Genomic DNA, 23,491 nt, shown 5'->3' on the forward strand with positions numbered 1-23,491 from the left:
GTTGATTTGGGTATCATCTTAAACCACAGACTTCAGATTTACACTATCCTGCTTGGTGTTTTAAGTAGATTAGTGTAGGAAAATGATGTCCTTTTTGTTTTAGGAAAGCTAGTCAAAACTAAGTGTTATCCTTGCATGCCTTTTTGCAAGATGAGAGCATATTAGTCAATCCTCACTAAAGTACAAAGGCTGAAACCACAGCAGAAGCATCTTAGCAGTATGTATCGTAGGTAATTTCTATCAACCTCTTCAGCCTAGATTTGATTTTATCATTAATTTAAAATGTTATCAGTGAAGTTTTCTGTTATCTTGAGACCACATCGGATTGTGCTGGTGAGGTTACATGTGATTGCTATGACTGTAGTTTAAATTTTAACATAATATGCACACACACGTATTGTAAACAGATCTGTTTGTGCTGAAGCTTTTATAGGAATCGTTAAAATGTTCCTACAGGGAGAAAAATTGCAAAGTGTCTTCCGTTCATTTTGTTTTAAAAGCACAAAAGGAGTGCTTCAAGTTGGTTCCCAAAATGTTTGAGTTTCATGGTCTCGGGAGATTTCTACTGTTTCAGTGTGCTTACAATAAGGCCTCTATCTGAATTTCATCCACTTCAATGGTCTAATGAAACTTTAAAGAAAGGGGGAGGGAGATTATTCCCTTTACTTATTGCAGTATCACTTTTATTTTTCTGTGTTTTAAAGTAAAATTTGACTGCTGTTAATTGCGTTTTTTAGATTTGTCTTTGATATGGTCAAGAAGCTGGGTGATTCTGTGGTGGTAAAGTGATCTTAATGTGTGCTGTTAAAGCATGAGGATTTAATGAGGATTTTTAAAAGTGTAAATGAAAAGCTTAACAAAAGAAACAACGAGGTATTGAAGGAATGGAGTATTTGGTTGTTGGGGTTTTTTTTTGAAGATCCTTGTCCAGCCAGAACAGGGCAATCCAAGCACTTTTGAACATTACCTGCAGCACTATGCAGTTCGGAGTTGGTAGTTCTTGCATGTTCACTAGCAGCACAGTACAGACTGCTGAGAAAAGTACTGAACTCAGCTGAAATATTATTGCCACAAGAAAGATCAAATATATCTAAACAAATGATCCTTTCTGAACTGTAGAAAATTACTTCAGTCGGTGAATCCTCTTTTTCTTCTGCATATTTGTATAACTTTTATTGTGAATGTGAAGTATGGATGCAGAGGGGAATAATGCCTTCCCTAACATTGGTAGGCAAGGAGGGGAGCCACTTGTAGCAGCAATTGTAACTCAAGTAAGAGATTTTCTAAGAATTTTCTCTGACTGAAAAGTATAAAAACACAAGTCAAATATTTCAATTCATTTACTGGAACAAATGTGTACATTTCTCTTAAAGGTACGTTTACAAGTCCAAAACCTCTCATTATGGTCAAATGAATAAAGCATAAATCAAGCCATAATTACCTACAAATAAGGATTGATGAACAGAACAAAAAAGACACTGAAAATATACACTGTTTTTTTTGTTCCGTCACTTTAATAAAGTCAGACAGAAATTTGAATACAAGCAACCTCTGACTCCCAAACTGTCAAGAGGACTGACTGAGAAAATTAATGTCTCTTTCCTGAACCTAACCTCCACTAGTTTGGTGTTTAACAAAGCAAATGTAATGACTAACAGAAGTATCTTCCCCAAAAATATTATAAAACAAATAGGGTTTTTTTTCTAATTATTCCATTATAATGTAAATTAATGTCTTTCCTTACCATAGAAAAGTAGAAAAAATAGAGAGGAAACAAAGTTCCATGTAACTGTAAATTTTAAGTTTATAGTCAAAACCACACTAAAGCATTTATGCTAATGTGTTATTTCATGTATTAGGGTAGATACTGTAACTTTAATTGCAACATTGCGTATGAAGAAAAAAACCTGAATACTGTTTGATTGATTCCAATTCAGTCTTGTCTTTTCTTTTCAGTAAAAGAAGTACTTTGAAAAAATAATTTTTAAAACTTGCCAACAATGAAAACACTTTTTCTAAACTGTGAAATCAGCGGTGTGGTAATACAGCTTCTATGTAGAAACTTCATACAGTCATACAAAGGGTTAAGCTATGCGATTTCAGGATAAAAGGTTTCCTGAATTGACTATTATTCCTATGGTCTGCCAACAACTTTGCAATAAATGGAATGATTTTTATGGGAATGTGGTTATTCACAGCAAGACTACAGTTGGTGTCAGTATGAAAAATTCTTCTGTAGTAGATTCTCTCAGCAGGGATAACAGATCTGAAAGAAAGGCAAAAGGTAGTTACAGAGAACTCTGGCTGGTGTTGGTGACAAATTGTGTTTACAAAATGATGGGGTAACCCATTGAAAAAGAAAAAATCAGAACAACAGTAAATCAGAGTCTTGCTCCTCTAAGTACTGCTGTTCCAAAACAAGTTACTTGTGATTTTGTGTATCATTTAATAGCTCCCATTTCTCTTGTCCATAAAGTAAGTGAGACTTCTAGGCTTTCAGTTGCAAAGGTGTGAAATAGTACTTCAGAAGTCAGTAAAATTACTGCAAAGTTATAACATTGTCCTTGAGATATCATAAAATATTGGTAGGTATGAATTAAAATAATTCAGAAGAAAAGAGAAAATTTTTCTTCTTTGATTAAATTTTACTATTAATTTATAATTATTAGGTATAATAGTTATATTGTCCATCTTCTACTTCTGTATGTTTTTTAAATAATATGAGAAGGAAACTGTGATGGAGAATGCATAAATATATTAATGAACTTATTTGGTATTAACAGTTACTGCATTTAGGTTCAGTTTGTGATAAGCTTTCAGAATGCTTAAAAGATTAATCCGTTTATTAATTCTGCAGCACCGGTGGTAGAGTGCTATTATCTTCCATTCGAGATGAGGAGTAAAGTTACACAGAATTTAATGATCCTTCCCAACCCATACAGCAATTTTATGAGTTTTAATTGTTCGATCAGTCAGTTTGAAAAATTTTGGAGGATGGAGGGCCTTGTTACTACAATTTTTTTTTTTTAGAAGCAATATGTAGCAGCTGTTTAAGAGGAAAACATGGCAGCTTTGAGCACTGCTTGTTCTTTGTTTCCCTCATATACAAGTATCCCAGTTCTGTTTAAAACATTTTATTTGCGAACTTGTCTTGAAGTATTGCAAAACCTTGCTGTGGTATTATAACATGAATTTCCTTTGTTGTGCTGGAATCACCAATGATGTACCAGCAAGGAAGAAACTCAAACTAAATGTGCCAATGTCAGGAAGAAAAAATAAATTATCCAGTACAGAGCAGCAGTGTTGTTGATAGGTGGGGGTTAGCCTCTCTTGAGGTAAAGGAGTTGGTTTACTGACCCAAAAGTAAATATTGACTAAGATGATCCCAAAGAAAATAAATTCCTTAAGAATATTACATTTCACATTCTCTCAAACCACAAATATAGCATGTGCATTCTTTCATATTCTAAGAAATATTTCTTCACAAGAAATAGTTCCTCACTAGAAATATCTAAGAACCGGTCTGTAAAAGAAATACTTTCTGTTTGAAAATAATTTTCAAAAAAGCATCATAATTAAAGATGCAGCTGACCGCAGAGTCAGATCTTGGTGACTGCTGAGTATAATTATACATACTAGTCATGTGATATTTATTGCTTATGATACAAAAATTGTGGCTATAGCTGTCCAGGTTTTCGTAAAGTGATGGGGTTTGCCAGGTGACCTTCATTTAGCAATGAACAGTGGGCAGAAGTTCACTTTCAGACCGCTTGATCTGGTTCTACTGCTGTGAGAAATAGCTGTTATCTTTGAAGTACCTATCTGATTTTGGCAGATTTAGTCCGATTTAGCTGTGATTGGAGGATGGATGGTGGAAGTCTCAGCAAACATTTGGCCCTTTACTTCCTAATTGGTTAGCTGGATGTTGAATAAGAAAAAACTGTACTCATTTATTACAAAACCAGGTAGAAAGGATTGTAGAACAACCTGAAAATAGAATGCTGGATCATCAAACTGAAAAAAAAAAAATAAGCAATTACAGGAAAGGCTGTTGAATTAGCCTTATTCCTGGTGAGATACAAAGGGTGGTCGCAGGGAGAGGAAATCTTTAGACAGAGCTGGCTAAATTATCTCCCTCCCACCCCCAAATACCATAAAGATGGCAGCAGAACTAATCCTTGGACATCCAGAGTAGAGTCATCCGGGGCCCGACAGAGGAATAGATATTCAAAAATGCCTTTTCTCATTTGGCGGAAATAAGAGTTCACCTCCTCCTGCTGATTGTAATGTCTATAATGGGAACCTCCTGACCAGACTGTGGCTAGGTATGCTTTATGAGAAGCCTGTGATTTAACTTCTGATAGTTTGTTCTCAGCAACAGGGAGGTTTGGGAAAGCAGAATAGGATTATTCCAAAAGCTTATTTTTTCCCCTTGTTTTTACAGCACTACATTTATTTGTAAATCTAATTTTTAAGGTACTTTAAGTCCTATGAAAAGTAGGAGAGTTCACGTTACAATAAACCCATCAACAATTATAGACTGCCTTCCAGCAGGCATCACAGTGGTTATTTTAGCACATTCAGACTGAGTCACAAAGCTGATCTATTTGCATTTAGTTTTCCACAGCAGCAGTCCAGTTTTGTTGCAGGAAGGAAGGAAAGAAAGGAAAGGAAATACAAATCATAGTAAGGCATTTTCCCTGAAAGATATATGAGGGAATGACTGGGTATAGCTTCTTATCTACATGATACTAAGAACACGGGTGACTTGCAGAAAGCTTATGGAGTTCCACTTCATGAGTGTGGGACTAAGTTATACCACACACACATAGCTGGAGGTAAATGTACAGAAATGCAAAACAAAGTCTTTATTCATAAGCAGAACTGTGGCTTTGCTGGTGTGTGCAAAACCCACTAACAGTTTCAACCCATCCAAAATGCATGATGTCTGTTTGTTATAGAATATGTTGGTGTGGTTTAAGAGCTACAAAGAATAAAAAATACCTCCTTATCTTACTTGAGATGATCATTTCTATAGGCTTATTCATCTTATTAACCACTTATCTTCTTTCATGTGATCAGTAAGGAGTACCTTCATACTAGGTGCCACTGAAAATAGACACCATGTGATTTCCTTTTGTCAAGAAAATCAGGTGGAGTGGTCTTTCTACACGTACAGCTCAACTGAAAAACTCAAGAGCCTACCAGGCTTGTAGCATCACTTTGCCTTCCTGTTGCTTATCCCTTTCTCTAAAAGCAAGACTGTAAAGTAGCACAAAAACTCTTGCCTATCCCATTGGATCTCCTAGAGCTCTGGCAAAGCAGATAGTTGTCTTCTGCTCCAGCTGGGCAAGGCAGCAGTACCTCACTGCTCGCTCCGTAGTTCTGTTGCTAAGCAGCAGCATAGGGCTCAACATCTTCCCCACAACATTGAGAGGTGTGGAAAGAAAAGGAGGAAGGAAAATGCAGAATGTTGTGCAAAGGTCTTCGAGCTGCCCAGTTCTCGGTGTTTGTACTGGCAAGGTTATCAGAGAGAATTTTAATCCCTGTTGTTGTCCCATTAACAGATAATGACAAGGACAGGAGGCTTTCTAGCCCAAAGCACTGTAGCTTCCATTCAAACACGTGAATTTAGAAGGTGATCTGCATCACGTTTACATGAATTCGTTGCATAGGACTAAAAGAGAGAACTTACATCTTCTTTTGTGAAAATTTCCAGGTGAACCATAAGAGCACTCTCATTTCCTGAGATTTGAGATGTTATTTTCAGGCTTTTATGAAAAAAATTCTTTTTCATAAGTTTAATTTTGATATTGTTTAAAATTTAAATATATATGAACAACCTTTAGTACATAGTTTTAATAAAATGTATATGTTCCTAGAAGTATACTTTCAAGTTAATCTGTTTGGGAATAATTCATGACATGCTGACCAGTTCATGGCTTTTGTTACTTCTTTAAACACATTCATATTTTATTTTCACTGCATTTCATTAGTCATAGAATATTTTTCTTTTTACAAAAGTGTATACCCGCAGATAGCATGAATCATGTTGTAAAGAAGGTATTTACAATGTGAGGTGCTGAACTTTTAAAATAAAGTGAATTTGACATTTTGAACTTAACTTTGAACTTAACACTGTCCTTTCCAGGAGTGACACAGACTCTTTAAACAGATTACTGGAGTCACTCTTACCTGTTTCTTTTTATGGGTAAAATTCTTTCTCTGACACCCTCCTTTTCTTTTCTCTTTTACACCCTTCTCTTCCCTTCTCTTTTCCTGCAAAATATACAGAAATAGAGAAACAAATTATTTTGTCAGAGTTGTAGGAAGAGTTGATTATTAGAGAGGTGCTCCAAAACACTTCCCTCAGTAAGATCATACATTACAGCAATAGAATACTATTATGTTTTGTCTTTTCTGAAAAACTGGGATGTAATGAGCGTATTCTGAGTGTTAGGAAGTATCTCTGATCTGGAATCCAAAAAAAAAAAGTCTACACCCTAAAGCAGGTGAGAAGGCTCTGGGGTTTGGAGAACTGCACTTACTGTGTCCTGAGATCTATTGGCCTGGTGCTAGAGGCATTTTGGTCTTCTTTTTCAGTAGAAAGGTTTCGATGTATTGAATAATGTATACTGAGACACTATCAGTTCTTGAAATATCTGCTTTTTGACACCTAGGAGGTGAAGACAATTAGCAAAATAGAGTTTTCTTGTGCTGTGGGAGTGTAACTGTCATGTTACAGTTCTGTATAGATACTTCTCATGTTTTCTTTTAAATTGGATTTTTCCAGTTACAAGGTGCAGCTGAAATGAAAATGTAAACCTTGATTTTAGTATAGCTACTTCAGTAAACAAAAGCGCCAAAATAAAATCTGTATTTTGTTTGGAACAAACACTATTTACTTTAGGAGTATCGTATTTAGTTCAAATGCACTTTGTGTAAGCAAGCAAAATAGGTTATTAATCACTTTTTCTATTAGAAAAGAATGGCATCCATTGTGCATTCTAAAAGGGTTATGTGTTTAGTGCAGGAGAGCACTCCAAAGTCACTGGCTATGAAAATTAGTTAGTTCAATAATTTTAGTTCTTAGTCTTCAGTGTTTATAATGACTAATAGTTACTACAGCTTGTATAGCTAATAGCCTTAATATTTTATTTTTTTTTGTTTCAGTGTGCTATTTTAATAGTAAAAGGTGAGGTTTGGGGTTCTGTTGTGATTTATTAAGGTTTTTTTTACACTGAAAGCTTCTCTTTATAGTTTTAAGCTAAAAACGGGAGTGTTTTGGAAGCCTTTACAGCCTGTTTTAATTCCTTAACTGTTCATCCACAAATTGGCAGACAGAATGAAGTGGATTTCAAGAACTCTCTTTGTTCTTGATATCCTGTGCCTGACCCACAGGTAATCTGCACCTTTTTTCTTCAGCGCCAAGTAATTGTGGTGGGAAAGAAGAGAAAATGTTAGGGTCACAAAGTGCAGGCCAGACAGAGATGACAGGTCCTGCCAATTGAGTGCCAGTATTGAGAACCTGCGAACCGTAGTCTCTGCTTTTTCACATGGATTTGTGCTGTATGTTAACAGGCACTCTGCAGTGATGGGTTAGGAAGTTTCAGCACTACAGCCTTTATTGCCTTGGCTTGCAAGGAAGTGCAAAGTTTTTGTGTATTTAGCAAGCACTGTAGAGGAGCATTTGGCACAGGCCATACACTTACGTCATAGAACCATAGAATGGTTTGGGTTGGAAGATCATCATATATAGAGGGTATAGGTGTGTTTTTCTGGGTAATGTCAATTTTCTAGCTTTTGCATACTAGAGATTATGCTATCCTTCTTGTCAAGTAAAAAACCAGAGATTTACTTGTCAAGTTTAATAGCTCTATTAAATAATGTTGAGATACTTGCATGTTATTTTTCTAAAATTGGGATAGAGGCTAGTTGGAGCAATCTGCTTTTATTTTGCAGGAAGATAATCACAGCTTTAAGTAAAAAGTTGTAGAAATCAACAGATTTATGAAGAAAAATTATAATTCAAAAACTAGCCTTGGAATATGCAATTGTTGCTTGAGAAAAACATTCCCTGACAATCTGTAGTCCTGTGTTTCCCAAAGAGCATTGTGATGGCTTATGGAAGTGATGAGTGTTTGTGGAGCAAATAATCTGAAAGGATATATGTCTTAAAAGTTATATATCTTATTTCTGGAAAAGATATAAACAGGGATACTGCTGTCATAAAAAGCTGCATAAAAAAACACAGCTGTGTACACTAGAATATTTTTTTTAAAAATTAAGGTTGTTTCAGATACAGCATATTTATAAAGGATTGCAGCTTTAACTTGTTTTGCCAGATCTGTTCTCACACGTACATGACCAAATTTCTCTACCGTTCAGTAGGGAAAATGAAGCAGTGGATATAATTGCGTAATGACAGATATGAGAGGAACAGAGAATCCCAGCAATCATTTCCTGTGAGTTGGCCAGCTTCCAGACTGTCTCAATGGGCACGCTGATGTAAAGGCAAAATGAAAATAGCTTGTTCTGAAGGGTGGTTGTTGGCTTTTTTTTTTCCCCTCTTTCTCATTTGACTTCGCAGACTAAGGTATTGAAACAATTAGTTGACAGCATGGTGTTAGTTTTCTCACGGTAAATTAAGATTAAGCAAATGTGGAAATGTATTTTAGCTATAATCAGCAGATTTGAGACTGTAATACTTCAGCATCCTCTCAGGTTATGTTCATAATATGATTCACGTTATTCCTTTTCATAATACGCAAACTTGTCCATAGTTATCTTACATTCAGTGTTGATTTAAAGACAGCAAAATTATTAGATTTATTTTTGTTAGTTTTGTAACACAGAAATGTAGATGATCAGTGTGCTAGCCGTTACGTCACTCCCTTTGGCTTGTGGTATTGGCACAGATAAGAGGAACTCTTGTAACAGCCTTAATCTCCTGTTTTTATTATTATTAATTTTCCTACAGTAAATCGAGTAGTGAGGCATATTTTACATAATTACGGCTGAAGTGCACAACTTGACGGGTGGTAGCGAAGGAGCAAAGTAATATAAATATTTGCAGAACATTTCTGCCATAACTTAATGCTTTGCATATGAATCTTTATAAAGATCATAAGTTAGTTTAACGGAATGATTCCAGAGGATTACATAGGTCCAGGCATTTTAAGAGCTGTGAATGATGACTGTGGAGCATCTCTGGGAGTTTTTGGCTTGTTGTACAAAAACAGAAAAGAAAAGGAGGAAAAGTTAGCAGGAAGGAGTTAGCAAATGCTTTGGGAATGGAGAGGGGAGAAGGCACAAGCTCTCTATGTGCAAGTCTTAGGCTAGACATCTAGTCCTTCATTTTCAATTGTTTTTCTTTGGCTTACTGTATTTCACTGGAGACATATTTTCACTTAGGAAATGATTGCAGCCATTTTACTGAGCTCCTGCAAGCAAGTACCTGCTGCTGCTGCAAGCCCCAAAGCAGAGCTGATGAAAGAGAACATAGAGATGGAAAAGAACATAGAAACAAGTCCCAGTTACTCCATGCAATGTCTGTTGGTTTAATTGACTTGCTGGAGGAGATTTGGTTCAAGCTAAGCTATCAGTTGTGGCACTTGAAAGGTCTGAGGGGTGCAAATGCATGGGTCCATGCAAGCCAGCTGCACAAGAGAACAGCAAAGGACAGCATGGGCAGTAGCTTCTTAAGCTACTACAGGTAGATTTGCTGCGTTACACATGCTGACACTCTCAATTTCCCTTATGCTAATTTGGAAGGCCATAGACAACCCCCAATATCACCATATATTTGAGTATACTTTGAGCATGTTACTGATGTTTTAAATCACCTATCTAGCATCCTTCCCTATACAAATTTGGACTTTAAATGTGTGTAGGAAATGTCTCCTTTTTGTTCCTTGACAACAGCTTTTGCTGGGGTCTCCTTCCTACAGGTTTTTAGATGCTCCTGCATTTCACAGCTTGTTGTCTATTGTGCTACTGTTCCTTAGCTGAAAAGACTTTTTTTCCCTTTGCATAAGACAAATTTTCTCTCTGCCTCAATTTTTTTCTAAAAATGTATTTCTCCATGAAGACTTTTGAACAAACCTCCCCAGCTTCCAGACAGCAGTTGTTAGATGTAGCTCTCGGGGTGCTGCCATGCGCAGCTGCCAGGCTGCTGCCAGAAGGACCAGTCCTGCTCTCACCACACAGCCTTACTCTCCTGCCATTTCCCACAGTGGCTGTCAAGCTGGTGTGCTGATCACAGAGAAAACTAACCAAGAAAAAACAGCTTCTCCAGATTTCTTATGAACTTGCCATATGATTGCTGGCCGCGACTGCAAAGAATCTGCAGCAGAGGTCTGAATCAAAACAGCATCACATCCCTAGACACAATTACCCTTTGTGAATACCTGTCTTATCCCGTGTCTGTCTCTCATTTATAGAACATGGGTGGGGCACCACAAATAAGGTCTTTTAAAGTTTTTGTATGTTTTAGTAGCCCAAATTTCATTTTCAAATGTGAAACACTTTGGCAAGGGTTTCATTAAAATCAGTCTAGTTTACAAGACTTATATGAGCCTAAGTTGCTTTCCCTTATGAAAGTTTTATCCCTAAAGTGCATTTTGCTTTCCAGGGATTGATCCTAAAGTGCATAGCTGCATCTCAGCCTGACTGAAATCCAAACCTTCAGTGCAAACATGTCATCACTTGTAGTTCCTCATGAAGATTTCGAACTGGATACGCTACAGTTGCAAGGTCAACACCTTTAGGAACAGAACACAGCTTGCTGCATAATCTTTATACATAAGCCACAGGATATTTTGCTCTTTACTTGCCAATTCAGCCTGTTTTAAAAGAGAATCCAACAATTTTAATGTTCTGCTTTGGAACTAACTGCTAAGCTGATTTTATTATAATAAAATACATCTGCATAGATTACATGTATTTATAGTGTTTCTACAGGGACTTTCAATATTAATTTCAGGTATCACTTTGCCAGAGAAATTAGAGGGAGAACGCTAGTACTGTATTTCCTCTGAAAATTTTACACAAACATCAAATATGTCTGTAAAAGTTCGAAACAGTAAGCCTGCAAACAAACCATGTTTTGGTTTGTTTCTTTTTCTGAATGACTGTTTAGCTTGAAGTTGGCTCCTGTCACAGTAGGTTTTTCAGGAAGTACTTGAGGATTTGAGTCTTCGTATTTTTATTAAAATATGTCTTTGCAAAAATGTACTAGTTGGAAGTGCATACTTTATTTGCTGGTCAGCATCAAACTTTGTTTTAGCACAGCTCTGATTACGGTGCATATTGAGTAAACTGCTGGTTTTAGTATGTTAAATGTGTGGGTACTTGCTTATAACTAATCAGGGGACTGAACATTGTCTCAGGTAAGTCTTTGCTCACAAACAAAATACTCCACACGAAAGGCATGTAATGGTAGGACTAGGGGGAATGGCTATAAATTGGAGAGTGGAAGATTTAGACTGGACCTGAGGAGAAAATTCTTCACAATGAGGGTAGTGAGGCACTGGAACAGGTTGCCCAGGGAAGCTGTGGCTGCTCCATCCCTGGAGGTGTTCAAGGTGAAGTTGTATGGGGCCTTGAACAGCCTGATCTAGTGGGAAGTGTCCCTGCCCATGGCAAGGGGCTTGGAATTAGATGATCTTTAAGATCCCTTCCAACTCAAACCATTCTATGATTCTATGAAAGCAAGCAGGTGAAAAAAAAATAGAAGGTGTTCTGAAGGAAGATTGGACCAGATTAATTAATGATGGACAGGTAATTGGCTTCTTTGAAGAGGTATTCCTAAACAACTTTACTGCTAAAAGAGCAATTGCTAAATGAGTGTTTTTCCTTCCCTGCTCAGGGCTTGGGAAATTCACCTACTGCTAATCAGCCCAAAGTCCGAGTCAGGTAGACAGTGTGAAAAAATACCTGGCACTCAAAGCTCACATTTAGCCTCAATGCTGTCTCCTGCCACTCAACAGGAACACAATAGCCGTGCATTGTTTGTGACCTTTCTTTGCTTGTGACATAGAGTCAATCACATTGATCTCTAATCCTTTCCAAATTATAACATATATCTCTTGTACTTTAATTTTGCTTTATTCCCTTCCTGACTTTACTTTTTTCTTCTTCTATTCCTGACAAAAGAGGACACTATCTCTCTCCGTTATGTTCAGTGTTCCACTTGAAATTTATCATGTTTATGACCTTTTCCTCATTTTGTGAACTTACTTTTTCTGTACCTCTACCCCACTGATTTTTAGTCTTTGATTTCTTTCCTGGGTTTTCATCTTCAAAATCCCTCTCTCTTTTGATACCATGATTTCTATGTCTAATGTATCATTTCAGTTCTCACTTTCTACCTACCAAGCAGATGGTTAGACAAAAGTGGAGAGCATCTGTGATGTCCCAGGACATGTGATGGTCTCAACACCTTGCATGGTGAATTAAAACTCCAAGTCCTCTGTAGCTGTGGGATCTAAGATTTAGTGATGTCCTCTTTTCTGCCTCTGTCTTTTGCCTGAGAGAGTTGAATTTGGAAATACGTTGAGTTATTCCTTATTTCAGCCACTCCTATGAGAAGCTGATCTTCTACTCCTTCCTTTAGTTTTGTGATCACTGTAGAAAAAGTGTTTCTTTTTCCCATTCCTGTTTTGAATCCTCTTCTCCAGCAACTTGTTCGAGTTGCCTTTCATAATTTCAAAGTGAGGGAAGAGGCTATTGACTTGATGAATTTCACTGCTTCATTGACAACTCAAGCTTAAGTTTTCTATCCATGGAGACTTTAAGAAGTCACTGAGCACTGGAAGAGTAACTACAATGGGAAACTCACAGGTGCAGGAGGGTATCCCTTCATTAGCTTACACATAGTTCATATTTGAATTGTTAACCTCATAGGTATTTAGCTAGACCATTCCTTTCAGTTTTAAACAAAAAGCATAATTTCTGTGAATTTGATAACTTGCTGAAGAAGCTTCCAGCTTTTTTTTTTTAGCCAAGTTGATTTTGAAAGCCTGACAACATATGTTCACACTTGTAGTTTTAGCTATGTCTGTAAGTCTAATACATTTTGCCTGCCTGGGGAGGAAATTCACTATGGGGTGGTTAAATATGGGCAAATATGGTATCGTTTTTCCTGTGCTGGTTGTTGCTCTTACCTCTCTCTCTAGCAGAAGCTACCTACATGTAAGATACAAAAGAGTATGTATTGCAGTAAGAATAAGTGTATGTCGTGCAAGTGCAAAAGACCACACCTTGTTCTTAAAAGCATTTGAGAAGTGTTTTAGGGATTTTTTGTAGACCTATGTTTTTAAAAATCTAGAATCCACAGCCATCATGTGAGGCCAACTAGACTTCTTCAGCTTTTTTCTTATCTGAGGTTGCTGACCTCAGGAGAGGAGAAGAAGGTTACAAGGTCAAAGTCTTTTCCTCCTTGGAGCTTGCTGCTTGCTGGGAGAGGTTTGGCTGGAAAATAGATGTTTTAGAAAAAGGGTTGAGGGTCATGATTTTAATTCTGTTAGGGAACAGCTGGTTTGAGTTTCTTTCCATTTCTATCTTCCTTCTCTTCCTCACAAATCCATGGAGAGAGAAAAATTTGTCCAGAGGAAAGCCAGTAATACAAAAATAAAGGATTGTAGTATTTTTGTGTTTAAAATAGATCATGTTTATTATAGGACTTCACATTAAGAGAGAGAAGGGGAAATTATTAAAATAATTGAAACCCATTATTGTTTCAAGCAGTGAATTGAGATTGATCTAGAGTGCCAGAGGTTTATTTGTTTTTCTGCCAAAAGTTAAATTAATAGTAATGCTCTAATGCTTTTTTGATTATTAAACACATGCATTATGATTTTTAATTCAGTAATGGACAAAGATAATTCTGAATGTGCCGTGTTAGTTTGCATACAAGTTGCTGAAGAAAGATGGTTTGATTTGGCTATTTCTGTTCAGATTTTCTTCATCTTTGCTTGCTGCTTTCATGCACTAAGACCAAAGAAAGAGAAGGAAACTCACAAGTCTCAAATGAATGGCAAACTAGGAACAGATTTTTCGTCTGCACTCCTCTGAAACACTGGCCTCAGGCTGTGTTGGTGTGTGGCTCAACAGCAATCAGAGGTCATAATTTCATTGGCGGTTAGCATCAGGTTTAATTTTTCTAATATGTTACATTTACCAAAATGTCTGGTTTCAGTTACACTTATGCACTGACTGAATCAGCTTTGAGCAGCATGATGTTTTAAGGTACCTGAAAGGCTACAAGAACATTTATGGAACACATATGCTAATTGTTTTTAACCACTTTCCTTTCTAAACACAAAAATGTGTTTTTCGAAAGCCATTTAACAGTAGTAGCTAATGATGGTGTGCATTTATTCTAAGAAATAAGCACAAGGAATAGGTAAAATAGTTGTTTTAACAAGACTGCCATCTACTGATTTCCACAATTAAAAATGTGCCTGATGAGTAGATTGCTCATAGTTTTTTATAACTTTATTTTTGAGATTTGCAAGATCAAGAAAATTATAAGGTCTTTCTGTCACCTTAGGAATGCGACCAAGTTCACATTGACGACGTGTCTTCAGATGACAACGGTCAAGATTTAAGGTACACGAGAACTGAACAAGATAAAACGTTGCTTTGCAAATTCCTTCCTGGGAAAGCAGTGAACTGCTGTAATGCTTACAGTAGCTTGCTATCTTTTTAGCTATCTTAGCCTTTGCAACCCAGGAAAGTGAGAAGCTGGTGGTTGAATGTAGCCGTTGCCTTTTGTTAATCTAAGGGTTTTCTTATCTCTGACTAGCACCTATAACTTTGGAACAGATGGCTTTCCCGCAGCTGCCACCAGCGCGAATTTGTGCCTCGCTACAGGGGTGCGTGGAGGAGTGGACTGGATGCGAAAATTAGCTTTCCGCTACAGACGAGTAAAAGAAATATATAACACCTACAAAAATAATGTTGGAGGCAAGTGACTTTGAATTATATAACAAATATAGACAAATAGTAAAAAGGAAGAACTTTCGGTTTCTGTTCCTTTTTTAACATGGTCATGTTTAACAAGCTCTTTAGTTTGTGATGTGTGGAAAATTGTCTCTGAGCTAATGAAAGCGAAGGAAAATGACAGAACGTTACTTAATTTCAATGCAGACATACCCTTATCTACTCCACAGGTCTGCTTGGTCCAGCAAAAAGAGAGGCTTGGTTACAACTAAGAGCAGAAATTGAAGCTTTGACGGATTCTTGGTTAACACTTGCACTGAAAGCACTCACCCTCATTCATTCAAGGTGCGTATGAAGAGTATGAGGTAGCTGGGAAACTTTAGGATGTGTGGTGATGATCTAGAAGAGGCTGCCTGGTCTATGGGCAAAATAATAAACCTGGAAGACCTTCTTCTCATTCCTTGATCTGGTCTGACCATGCCACTCTGTATCTTGCTCTCCTGCAAGGTGGAAAAATAAACCTTTATTTGAAAGCGGCAATAATGATGATGAGGGGTTTTGAGAGGAGAGAGAACGTTTTCCTTGTTTTGTTTTGGTTTGGTTTGTTAAAAAAAAGATGTTTGTATTTTCTCTTCCATAGGACAAACTGTGTGAACATTCTCGTAACGACTACTCAGCTAATTCCAGCTCTGGCAAAAGTCTTGTTGTATGGACTAGGGGTTGTATTTCCCATAGAAAATATTTACAGTGCAACTAAAATAGGTGAGCTGTTTCTATAATGTTGGGATACATTCGAAGCTGTAATTCTGAATAAAAATTTATTGTAGTCTATATTTATTTCTTCTATTGTAGGAAATAGGAAGATTAATAATACCTGATCTCATGAAACATTTTTCTTGCTAAAGCATCCTAAAAATGCTTTTCAGATGTTTGTCCTGATCTATAACGGAAAGCTTCATATAGCTCTGCTGCAGCCTCTGTCAAGACGAAATGTAATTGCTGTTTTGTCATCATTTCTCAAAACTGTGAGGCTATGTATCAATTGAGAAGGCTTTTCAGTAGGCTACAAGTACATAACACTGCAGTCTCCCCAGGTTAACAGAAGAAATTCTTCAAAAGTAATGCCTGGGTCCATCTGTTTTCATAGTCTCTGGAGCAAATTTCGGTAAACAATTTACCAGAAGCAAGAATAATAGCTGCAAAATATAATTACTTAAGTTCATTCATACTGACTGTAATAAGGTTCAGCCGGGCCAGTGTTTATTTCTGTTTTCTGGTTCAATATAAAATTGTTCTTTTGAGTATGTAGAAGTAACGTGATTATGACGTATATGTTCTGTCTCAGATTCCCTCAGAATTCTGAGCTGCATGAAAACATTTTTCATGTGTTCTTAAGTATCTGTAATACAGGAAACTCAAATGGCCAAGAAAAAATGATGGGTTATTTTTGTGTAGTTTTGTTTTTTATAAGAAAATTCTGTTAAGATTTTTATATAGAAATTTGAAAGCATTACCATAAAAGATTTAAAACTGGTTTTTGGATATAAATGTCATGGTACTCTCTGTCAAAACTTTAAAGTAAATTAAAACTTTGAATTATAATACATATTTTAATTAAAATACATTTTGATAAATATTCAGTTGTGATTTCACATACACAGGACAGAAGGGAATTCTTGGAACTGCATTCAGTCACTAGCTGTCACGGGAAAATATGAGATTTTCGTAACATGACATGATTCAAAATTCTCAAGCACTGTTTTGACTTAGTGTTGGAGATTTCTTATGCGTGGTGCTACTGTTAAAGAGCATCACTGAGTACGTTGGCTTCTGTGCTGGCCAGAAACCTTTTGTTTTTAATTTACAACCTGTTTGTTCTTACACTGATATTGCTCTGTAGCTGAAATAACTATTTTGAAAAACGTGATTTTTCCCGTTGGTTAAAGCTACCACACGCGTAAGCATGTACCATGACCAAACTGAAGTGATCTTTTAGAATGGGGACATTTGAGAAAACTTGACTGTAAGCATTCTTTCTGGCTTCCCAGTACCAATACCTGGAGCTTCCCAGTATTAGTACCTACATATAGGACTGGAGCACTGGGATGATGTCCCTGGGTTTGTGCAGTGAAGTAATGAGCCACATTAATGGATGGTAGTGCAGGATCAAGGACCTTGCCAATGTATTGGATTACAAGCCTTTAAATCTAAATCTTTTGGGTGACCTTCTAAGTCAGGATACTACTGTTTCAGGCGCTATGATTAATCTTGTCACAGATTGCGGAGAAATAGCTAGAATTTCAACTCAGATTCAATCAATTTGTTCAGTTCAGGATACTGGCTGTAAAGACCCAGTAGAGAATTCTTCTGGTAAGGAAATTTCCCCAAAAACCTGTCTCAGGTTAGGGAAGGAGATGAGAAAGTTGATATTGCAGGCCTCTAGTCCACTGTGTACTAAAGTATATGTGTCCTTTATCTACATCTGTGTGTACTAGAGGACTCACAGAGCAGATTGCAAGGTTGCCCATCAGCTGTTGTGGCAGAAGTAAAGCTGCAGTCACCCTCGATACATTGTCCTGCAGCAGAGGATCTTCTCTTTCAGTAGCTCTAAATATGCATTCAAATCGTTGGGGAGATCTGGGCTGAAAAGTGATTTATTTGATGTCATCCCATCACCACCTATATTAAATAGTGTGATCTTTTTCTTTCAGGAAAGGAAAGTTGTTTTGAACGAATAATTCAAAGATTTGGAAGAAAAGTAGTGTATGTTGTTATAGGGGATGGTGTTGAAGAAGAGCAAGGTGCAAAAAAGGTAATGGTCTCTTTTCAATGTGGGTTGATTTCAAGAGTCTGAAAGTAAAATTGTCTTTTCTACAACACGGGGCAGCATACATTGACAATGGATTTTATATGTTCGCTTAATGAAATATGTTTTGACCACACCTAGTAGAAAGCTGCATAAAACTGTTAATAATAATGTACCCTGTGGTTCTCCAAAAGACACAGGAAGCTAGATATGTATGCTTGATGTATTTTAAAAAGGAGCCAAAAAATGGACCCCAGCTTTTGTGCCAGGAACTAATAGTTCTATTTTCATTGGCAACCCAAAATACCACATTGGATGTTAGGAATATAAGCAAAATATGGCAATTCTTGCTGATCAAAGGCACTGTGCTATTTGACTATATGAAATATGTATATGTCTCACCTTGAAAAACTATGTAGGACTGGAGCAGGTATACATAAATTCCAATTTTCTTGTGCATCCATAATTTGGATTCTGCATTCAGGTAACTACTTGTGGCTTGTCCTGCATTCATAATCTCAGTTAACTGAGCAGAAGATACTATTTGACTATGCTTTTTTGCTTTCCTCTGGGAAGAAAGGAAAAAGTCACCTTTTTTTTCTCTCAGTGTGGAGTAAGCTTCATAAATAGCAGTACTTCGTCCAGACAAGTAATAGGAAGTATTCCTAGCCTTGCTATTCTACCCAATTTCAGCAGATACAGAGTCTTTACTTGGAGGAATGAGGCATAATATTAGCTATTTGAACAATAGGAGAAAAAGTAGGAAAATGTGCATTTCAGTTCTTGCTTCCTTTTATAGGTATATTGCTTTTACACAGCTGCTTTTTTACCATGAAACTCTCTGTGGTATTTCTATATCTGTTTCCACTGTAACTTTCTAAATTGGAGAAGTGAAACTAATCAGTGTGCATGGCATTTTAACAACCATTGACTGGTTTTACTTCATGAAATCTAGGGTTTGTGCCCCCGAAGCGTTGTGGGTAGGTTCCCGGCTCGTCCCGGCACTTCACAGAGTCTCAGTTTCATATATCCCTTTGGCGGACTGACGGGAACAGTTTGCTCCTTTTTCCTTCAGAAATCCCTTTTATCTTTGTGGAGAAATGTTTTCCCGCTGTAAATGATTACGCTTTAAAAGCTGCATTTAAGATCAGGGGAAAAAAAATCTTTTCTTTGTTCCTTTTCTGTTGCTTGGTGAAATAGTGTTGTAGATGATAATGGAAGGAGTAGTCTTTTCAGTTACATTATCTAATTCAATGCTATTTTCAACAGGAAACATGATTCAGAAAAGCATAAAAAAAACCCTTTCCAGTTGCAAAGAGGAGTACTGGTATAGAAAGTTCCTTTGTACCATTACTCCTGTGTATTCCTTCTCAGTGGAAGGAATTTTCAGATTCAAATCATGCTAGATGCTCTGGGCTAAATTATCTGCTGCAGCAATGCCAGAGAAGTCAATAAGTAGACCAGCAGCCCTGCCTTTCTGCAGAAACTATTAATTTGATTAAGGAAAATGCTTCTGTGATTCTTGTCCTGCTTCTTACTCTGCCAAAAAGGAGCTTATCAATTCACACGGTGAAAACAGTGTTTGCCTTTTAAGTTTTGACCCTGGCATCCGACAAGAGCGAGAACCACACAGTACCTTGTGGTACAAGGAGCTGCTCCAAATTCAAAGGATGTCGTTTTGATTATCTGCTCCTCAGGTTGTTTTTAGTTTTATTAGGGGAAGTGAGGACCTTAGTGTATACTGTTTAGAGACATATGCCCTGTGTAAGGAGTATAGTATCACTGTATCAGAAAATAGTAAAAGCCTAGACCTTCTCTGGAGAGTGTGCTGACAAAACAGGAGAATATTTACCCCTACAAAAACACCCCAAGCCCATCAATCCAAAGTGGCATAACTATCCCATGATGTACTCCATCGCCTTGCTCATCTTCTGGACTTGGTTAGGCAGTTCCTTTCTATCTTCCTTTCCATGAGCACTTTTTGTGCTCATTACAAAGGGGTTTTGTAATATTCTCAGGACAGGGACAATTTTTGTGTTGTCACACAACACTTTGGTGAAGTGGTTTGGCTTGTCTATGTACATTTCTTTACACTGTTTAGCGCGTAAACAGTACACTCTTTAAATAGAGCATCATTGATTAAATGTAAACTATAATGGATATTTTTAAGTAAGTATATCAATGCAAACGAATTAAATTTGAGAGTTTTCAATTTGAGATATTTTTTTATTCTGTGTTTCATTAGCAAAAAGAGCTGAACTTCCAGTTTAGGGGTTAAGAGAGTTAAGGTTTGTTATTAAATGATTTTCCAGTAATTTATCAATTGCTTCTTTATCAACCAAGATTTTCATGTCTGTCCTTCATTCACAGAAAATCTTGATTTAATAGAACAATAGCAAAAATAAAGACCTATTTAAAATCTTGTTAGTATTGTCATTATTGTAAAAATCAATGATAGAAACTTTTTAATGCCATTTAAAAGATCATTGCTCTTTTGAGAACCATTTTTAGGATAGACTGTTTTTTCATGAAATGCCTCTTTTGATTGATGAAAATAAGTATAAGACACAGAGGAAACCAAAGGCTCTTACATTTCACATAGCACAGGACAAGCCATGGTATCAACACCTTTGTCGAGCTGTCACTTCCAGCAAATATTTTATAAGATAATTAAAATTCTCAGGACGTTTGCATTGCAGAATAAGGAATAATTGTACCCCTCTGGATCAGTTCAGCATACAGCCAGGGTGGCTGTAACACCAGGGTTCGCACAGAGGTTGCTGCCTTTGGATCAGCTTCTCTAGGAAAAGAGAGAGAGGAGAGAGAAACTGGTTTAAGAGCCAAGAGGTGCTCAGGGTGGCTGCTAATACCAGGCAAAAGCTGTTGCGGTGACATAGCTATTTACACAAGTTATTTCTGAGGTTTTCTGACAGGGATTCCGTTGCCTTGGCGTTTTGTTTTGCTTTGCTTTGTTTTGTTTGAGCTCATCTTTTGCCTTTGTGTTTTGAAGGCACAGTTGGGAGATAGTCATAAGGCAGAAAAAACCCCACAACTTTAATTTTTTCTACTCAGAAGAACCCTCCAAAGCATTTCTAATTTGTGAGAGGAGACAAGGGAGGAGGCTTTCTGCACTAAGGAGCTGGATTTTAAATCAGGTGATTCAGGAGAGCCTGGGCAAATCAGTTTCTCCCTTTGTCTCCAAAATGGTCATGCTGCCTCCGAGGGAAATTGGAGGAAAAATCATAAATCTTTGTGGAGCAATAAGTAGAATATAAATGGGTATCCAATATGCCGCTGCTTTTAAGCTCACAGTCACACTGTGCTGGTCAGGCTTGGGGTAGGAAGTAAAGACGACCGCTTAGCAGGTCTGGCAGGAACACAACAAAAATACGGTGAAAGATGACAGAAACTGATGAGTTTTCTATTTGAATCTGTCACAAATCTCAGGAGTAAGGTTTTTGTATAAATATGTATTCATTTAAGGGAAGGAGGATAGTCTGCACTTTTCAGTGTTGCTGTCAAAAAATGGTTTTGTTTTGCATGTGTATTAATAGAAGTACTTTATTTTGTTGAATAAAATAGTTAAAGTTTTTTCTTTTAGTAAATAAATGCTGAAAAATATAAAATTGTTTCTATTCCAGAAATATATACCCTAATATTTTTGGCTATTTCATAGTATTATAATTATTAGATTTACTAAATTAATAATTTCACTTTTCTTGCTTTCTACAGCAAAACCAAACTTTTGTCACCATATTTCATTTCAAAATTTCACCCAAATTAAGTCAACAAAGAGTTCATAAATGTATTTATTACTAAGTATCATCTACAAAACAATTCCCGTTTTTTAAAAGACAAAAGCTTTGTGTTTCCTTGGAAGATACTGAAATAGTGCACAAAATCATTGTTTTACTGCCAGCCTAGATACATACTCGCCCAATACGCAATAAGAAAAGCTCTCTTATAGTTCCATTTGATACTAATGCGTACAGTTACACCACCTATTTATTAACAGTTAGCATGTCATCCATTCTCCCACAGCCACAAATGAGATATTAGCATTTTTCAGTGTGCTCAGAAGACGTGTTGCACATGATGCGTGTGCTAAGTATTGGCAAGGATGGTTTGCTGAAGGAAATATTTAGTAAATAGATATACAAAGAAACTCTTGCATGGTCTTTCAGTAAGAAAAAATACTTCTGTCTCACGGGTGTGTTTCCACTTTTAACAGGGCTGAGTAGTGGTTAAATGGGGCATTTTAATACAGGAGTAACATACAAGGTTTTGTTTTGTTACTTGAAATGTTTTAAATGTTTTAATTTTGTAGAATAATTTGTTATCTTATATAAAGTAAAAATTACTACATGAGCCCTGTGAAAAAGCATGTTTATGGGGACAAATACATGTGTGAAACTTGATACACATACACAAATATACCTATAGATATATATAGATCTGTATCAGGTTTACTTCCCCTCCTCCTAGCTGTGAAGGCTGTGCTGTAGGGTCAGACTGCTGGAGACCTGAATTGGTCACATTTGAGTGTGTGGAGAGCACCAGTGCAGATTCCAGCACCATGCAGCAACCACGTTCCTGGCATGCTTTATTTCTTGGGAGTGTGCTGCTGGTCTTTTGACCTGTGTGCAGGAGAACTGAAAATAATTATCATGCTGAGGTATACACAACCTCTTTGCTTCCATGGGACTCTCCAGGCATAATCATTCCACGTCTCACTCCTGTGACTAGCTAGAATAGGTGGAGGTATACTCTTTTCACGGACAGACATAAATGAAACTGAAGACACTGAAGTTAATTTGAAATTAAAAGATGTACCAAAATAATGACCACAGAAGATTTTTGTTTAAAATCTGACCATAAACAGCTGAGGGTAATCCAAAACTCAATATTGCTTATTGACATCTAGCAAGAGTTGCTGTGATTTGACTTAGCAGAAGCTAAACCTTCTGTTAAATCAATCAGGGTCTTTTAACTGCCCAGGCTGCCTGGTGTGTGTATGTTCTGTGATGCCGAGGTTGTTACTAGGGAAGCAATATAATGCTGGAGCTGCATGAAGTAGGAGCTGGAAGCCAAGAATTTATTACTACAGTTCTTATTCATTGGTCTGCTGTATGACCTTGGAGTCCGTCCATGTCATTGAATCTTGGCTTCTGCAGAGACACTACTCAAAGGCAGGCATCTACTAAACTGTTTGCCACACCACTTCTTAGGTATGCTCTTTATACCTCCCTGACCCAGTGTTTGAGGCAGAGCTGGTGCCAAGATGACTAAGAAAAGTAGGGAGTGATGGCTCGCTGGCAGGGACAGCAGGCAGGTCCCTCCCGGCAGCGGGCTTCTGAGAGAAGAGGGAAACTGCAGACATGCAAGAAAGGGAGGCAGCACTGCTGAGCACCAGCAGCCAAGTGCAGTCAGGTGGGAAACACTGCACAGACCTGTGCCCATTTGTCCTTGATGTAGTACTTGTATCAGATGTTATAAATTCTGCCAGGGAGACGCTGCAGTCTATCAGAAGAGAGAAGCTTTTGGAGAGCCCAGAGAACAGCAAGATTAGGAATTTTTATTTCCTTTTGTTCTTGCTCATTCGTTTCCTGAATGTGGTGCAAGGAAAGAATCTTTAGGAAAGATATGAGTTGAAAAGCAGCAGTATCTGAACTGACAGAGTGGAGAGGATAGACTGTCTGCATAACATAAAAGGGAAGACAGTAGGACATGGATTTGTAA

General features: G+C 37.2%; 1 protein-coding gene across 19 annotated transcripts in view; it reads left to right on the top strand.

Annotated features, from left to right (window-relative positions):
- EYA1 (EYA transcriptional coactivator and phosphatase 1) overlaps positions 1 to 23,491 on the top strand; it is a 162,215-nt gene that overhangs the window by 134,575 nt on the left and 4,149 nt on the right. For all 19 annotated transcript variants that reach the window (XM_054060253.1, XM_054060252.1, XM_054060250.1 and 16 more), the window contains 5 exons: positions 14,555 to 14,613; positions 14,810 to 14,970; positions 15,177 to 15,291; positions 15,587 to 15,708; positions 17,658 to 17,758. In XM_054060253.1, coding sequence (XP_053916228.1) covers positions 14,555 to 14,613; positions 14,810 to 14,970; positions 15,177 to 15,291; positions 15,587 to 15,708; positions 17,658 to 17,758 — 558 coding nt within the window. The remainder of the gene's footprint in view (positions 1 to 14,554; positions 14,614 to 14,809; positions 14,971 to 15,176; positions 15,292 to 15,586; positions 15,709 to 17,657; positions 17,759 to 23,491) is intronic.

Source organism: Cuculus canorus, chromosome 2, assembly GCF_017976375.1.
Source record: "Cuculus canorus isolate bCucCan1 chromosome 2, bCucCan1.pri, whole genome shotgun sequence".
In the NCBI taxonomy this organism is placed as follows: Eukaryota; Metazoa; Chordata; class Aves; order Cuculiformes; family Cuculidae; genus Cuculus; species Cuculus canorus.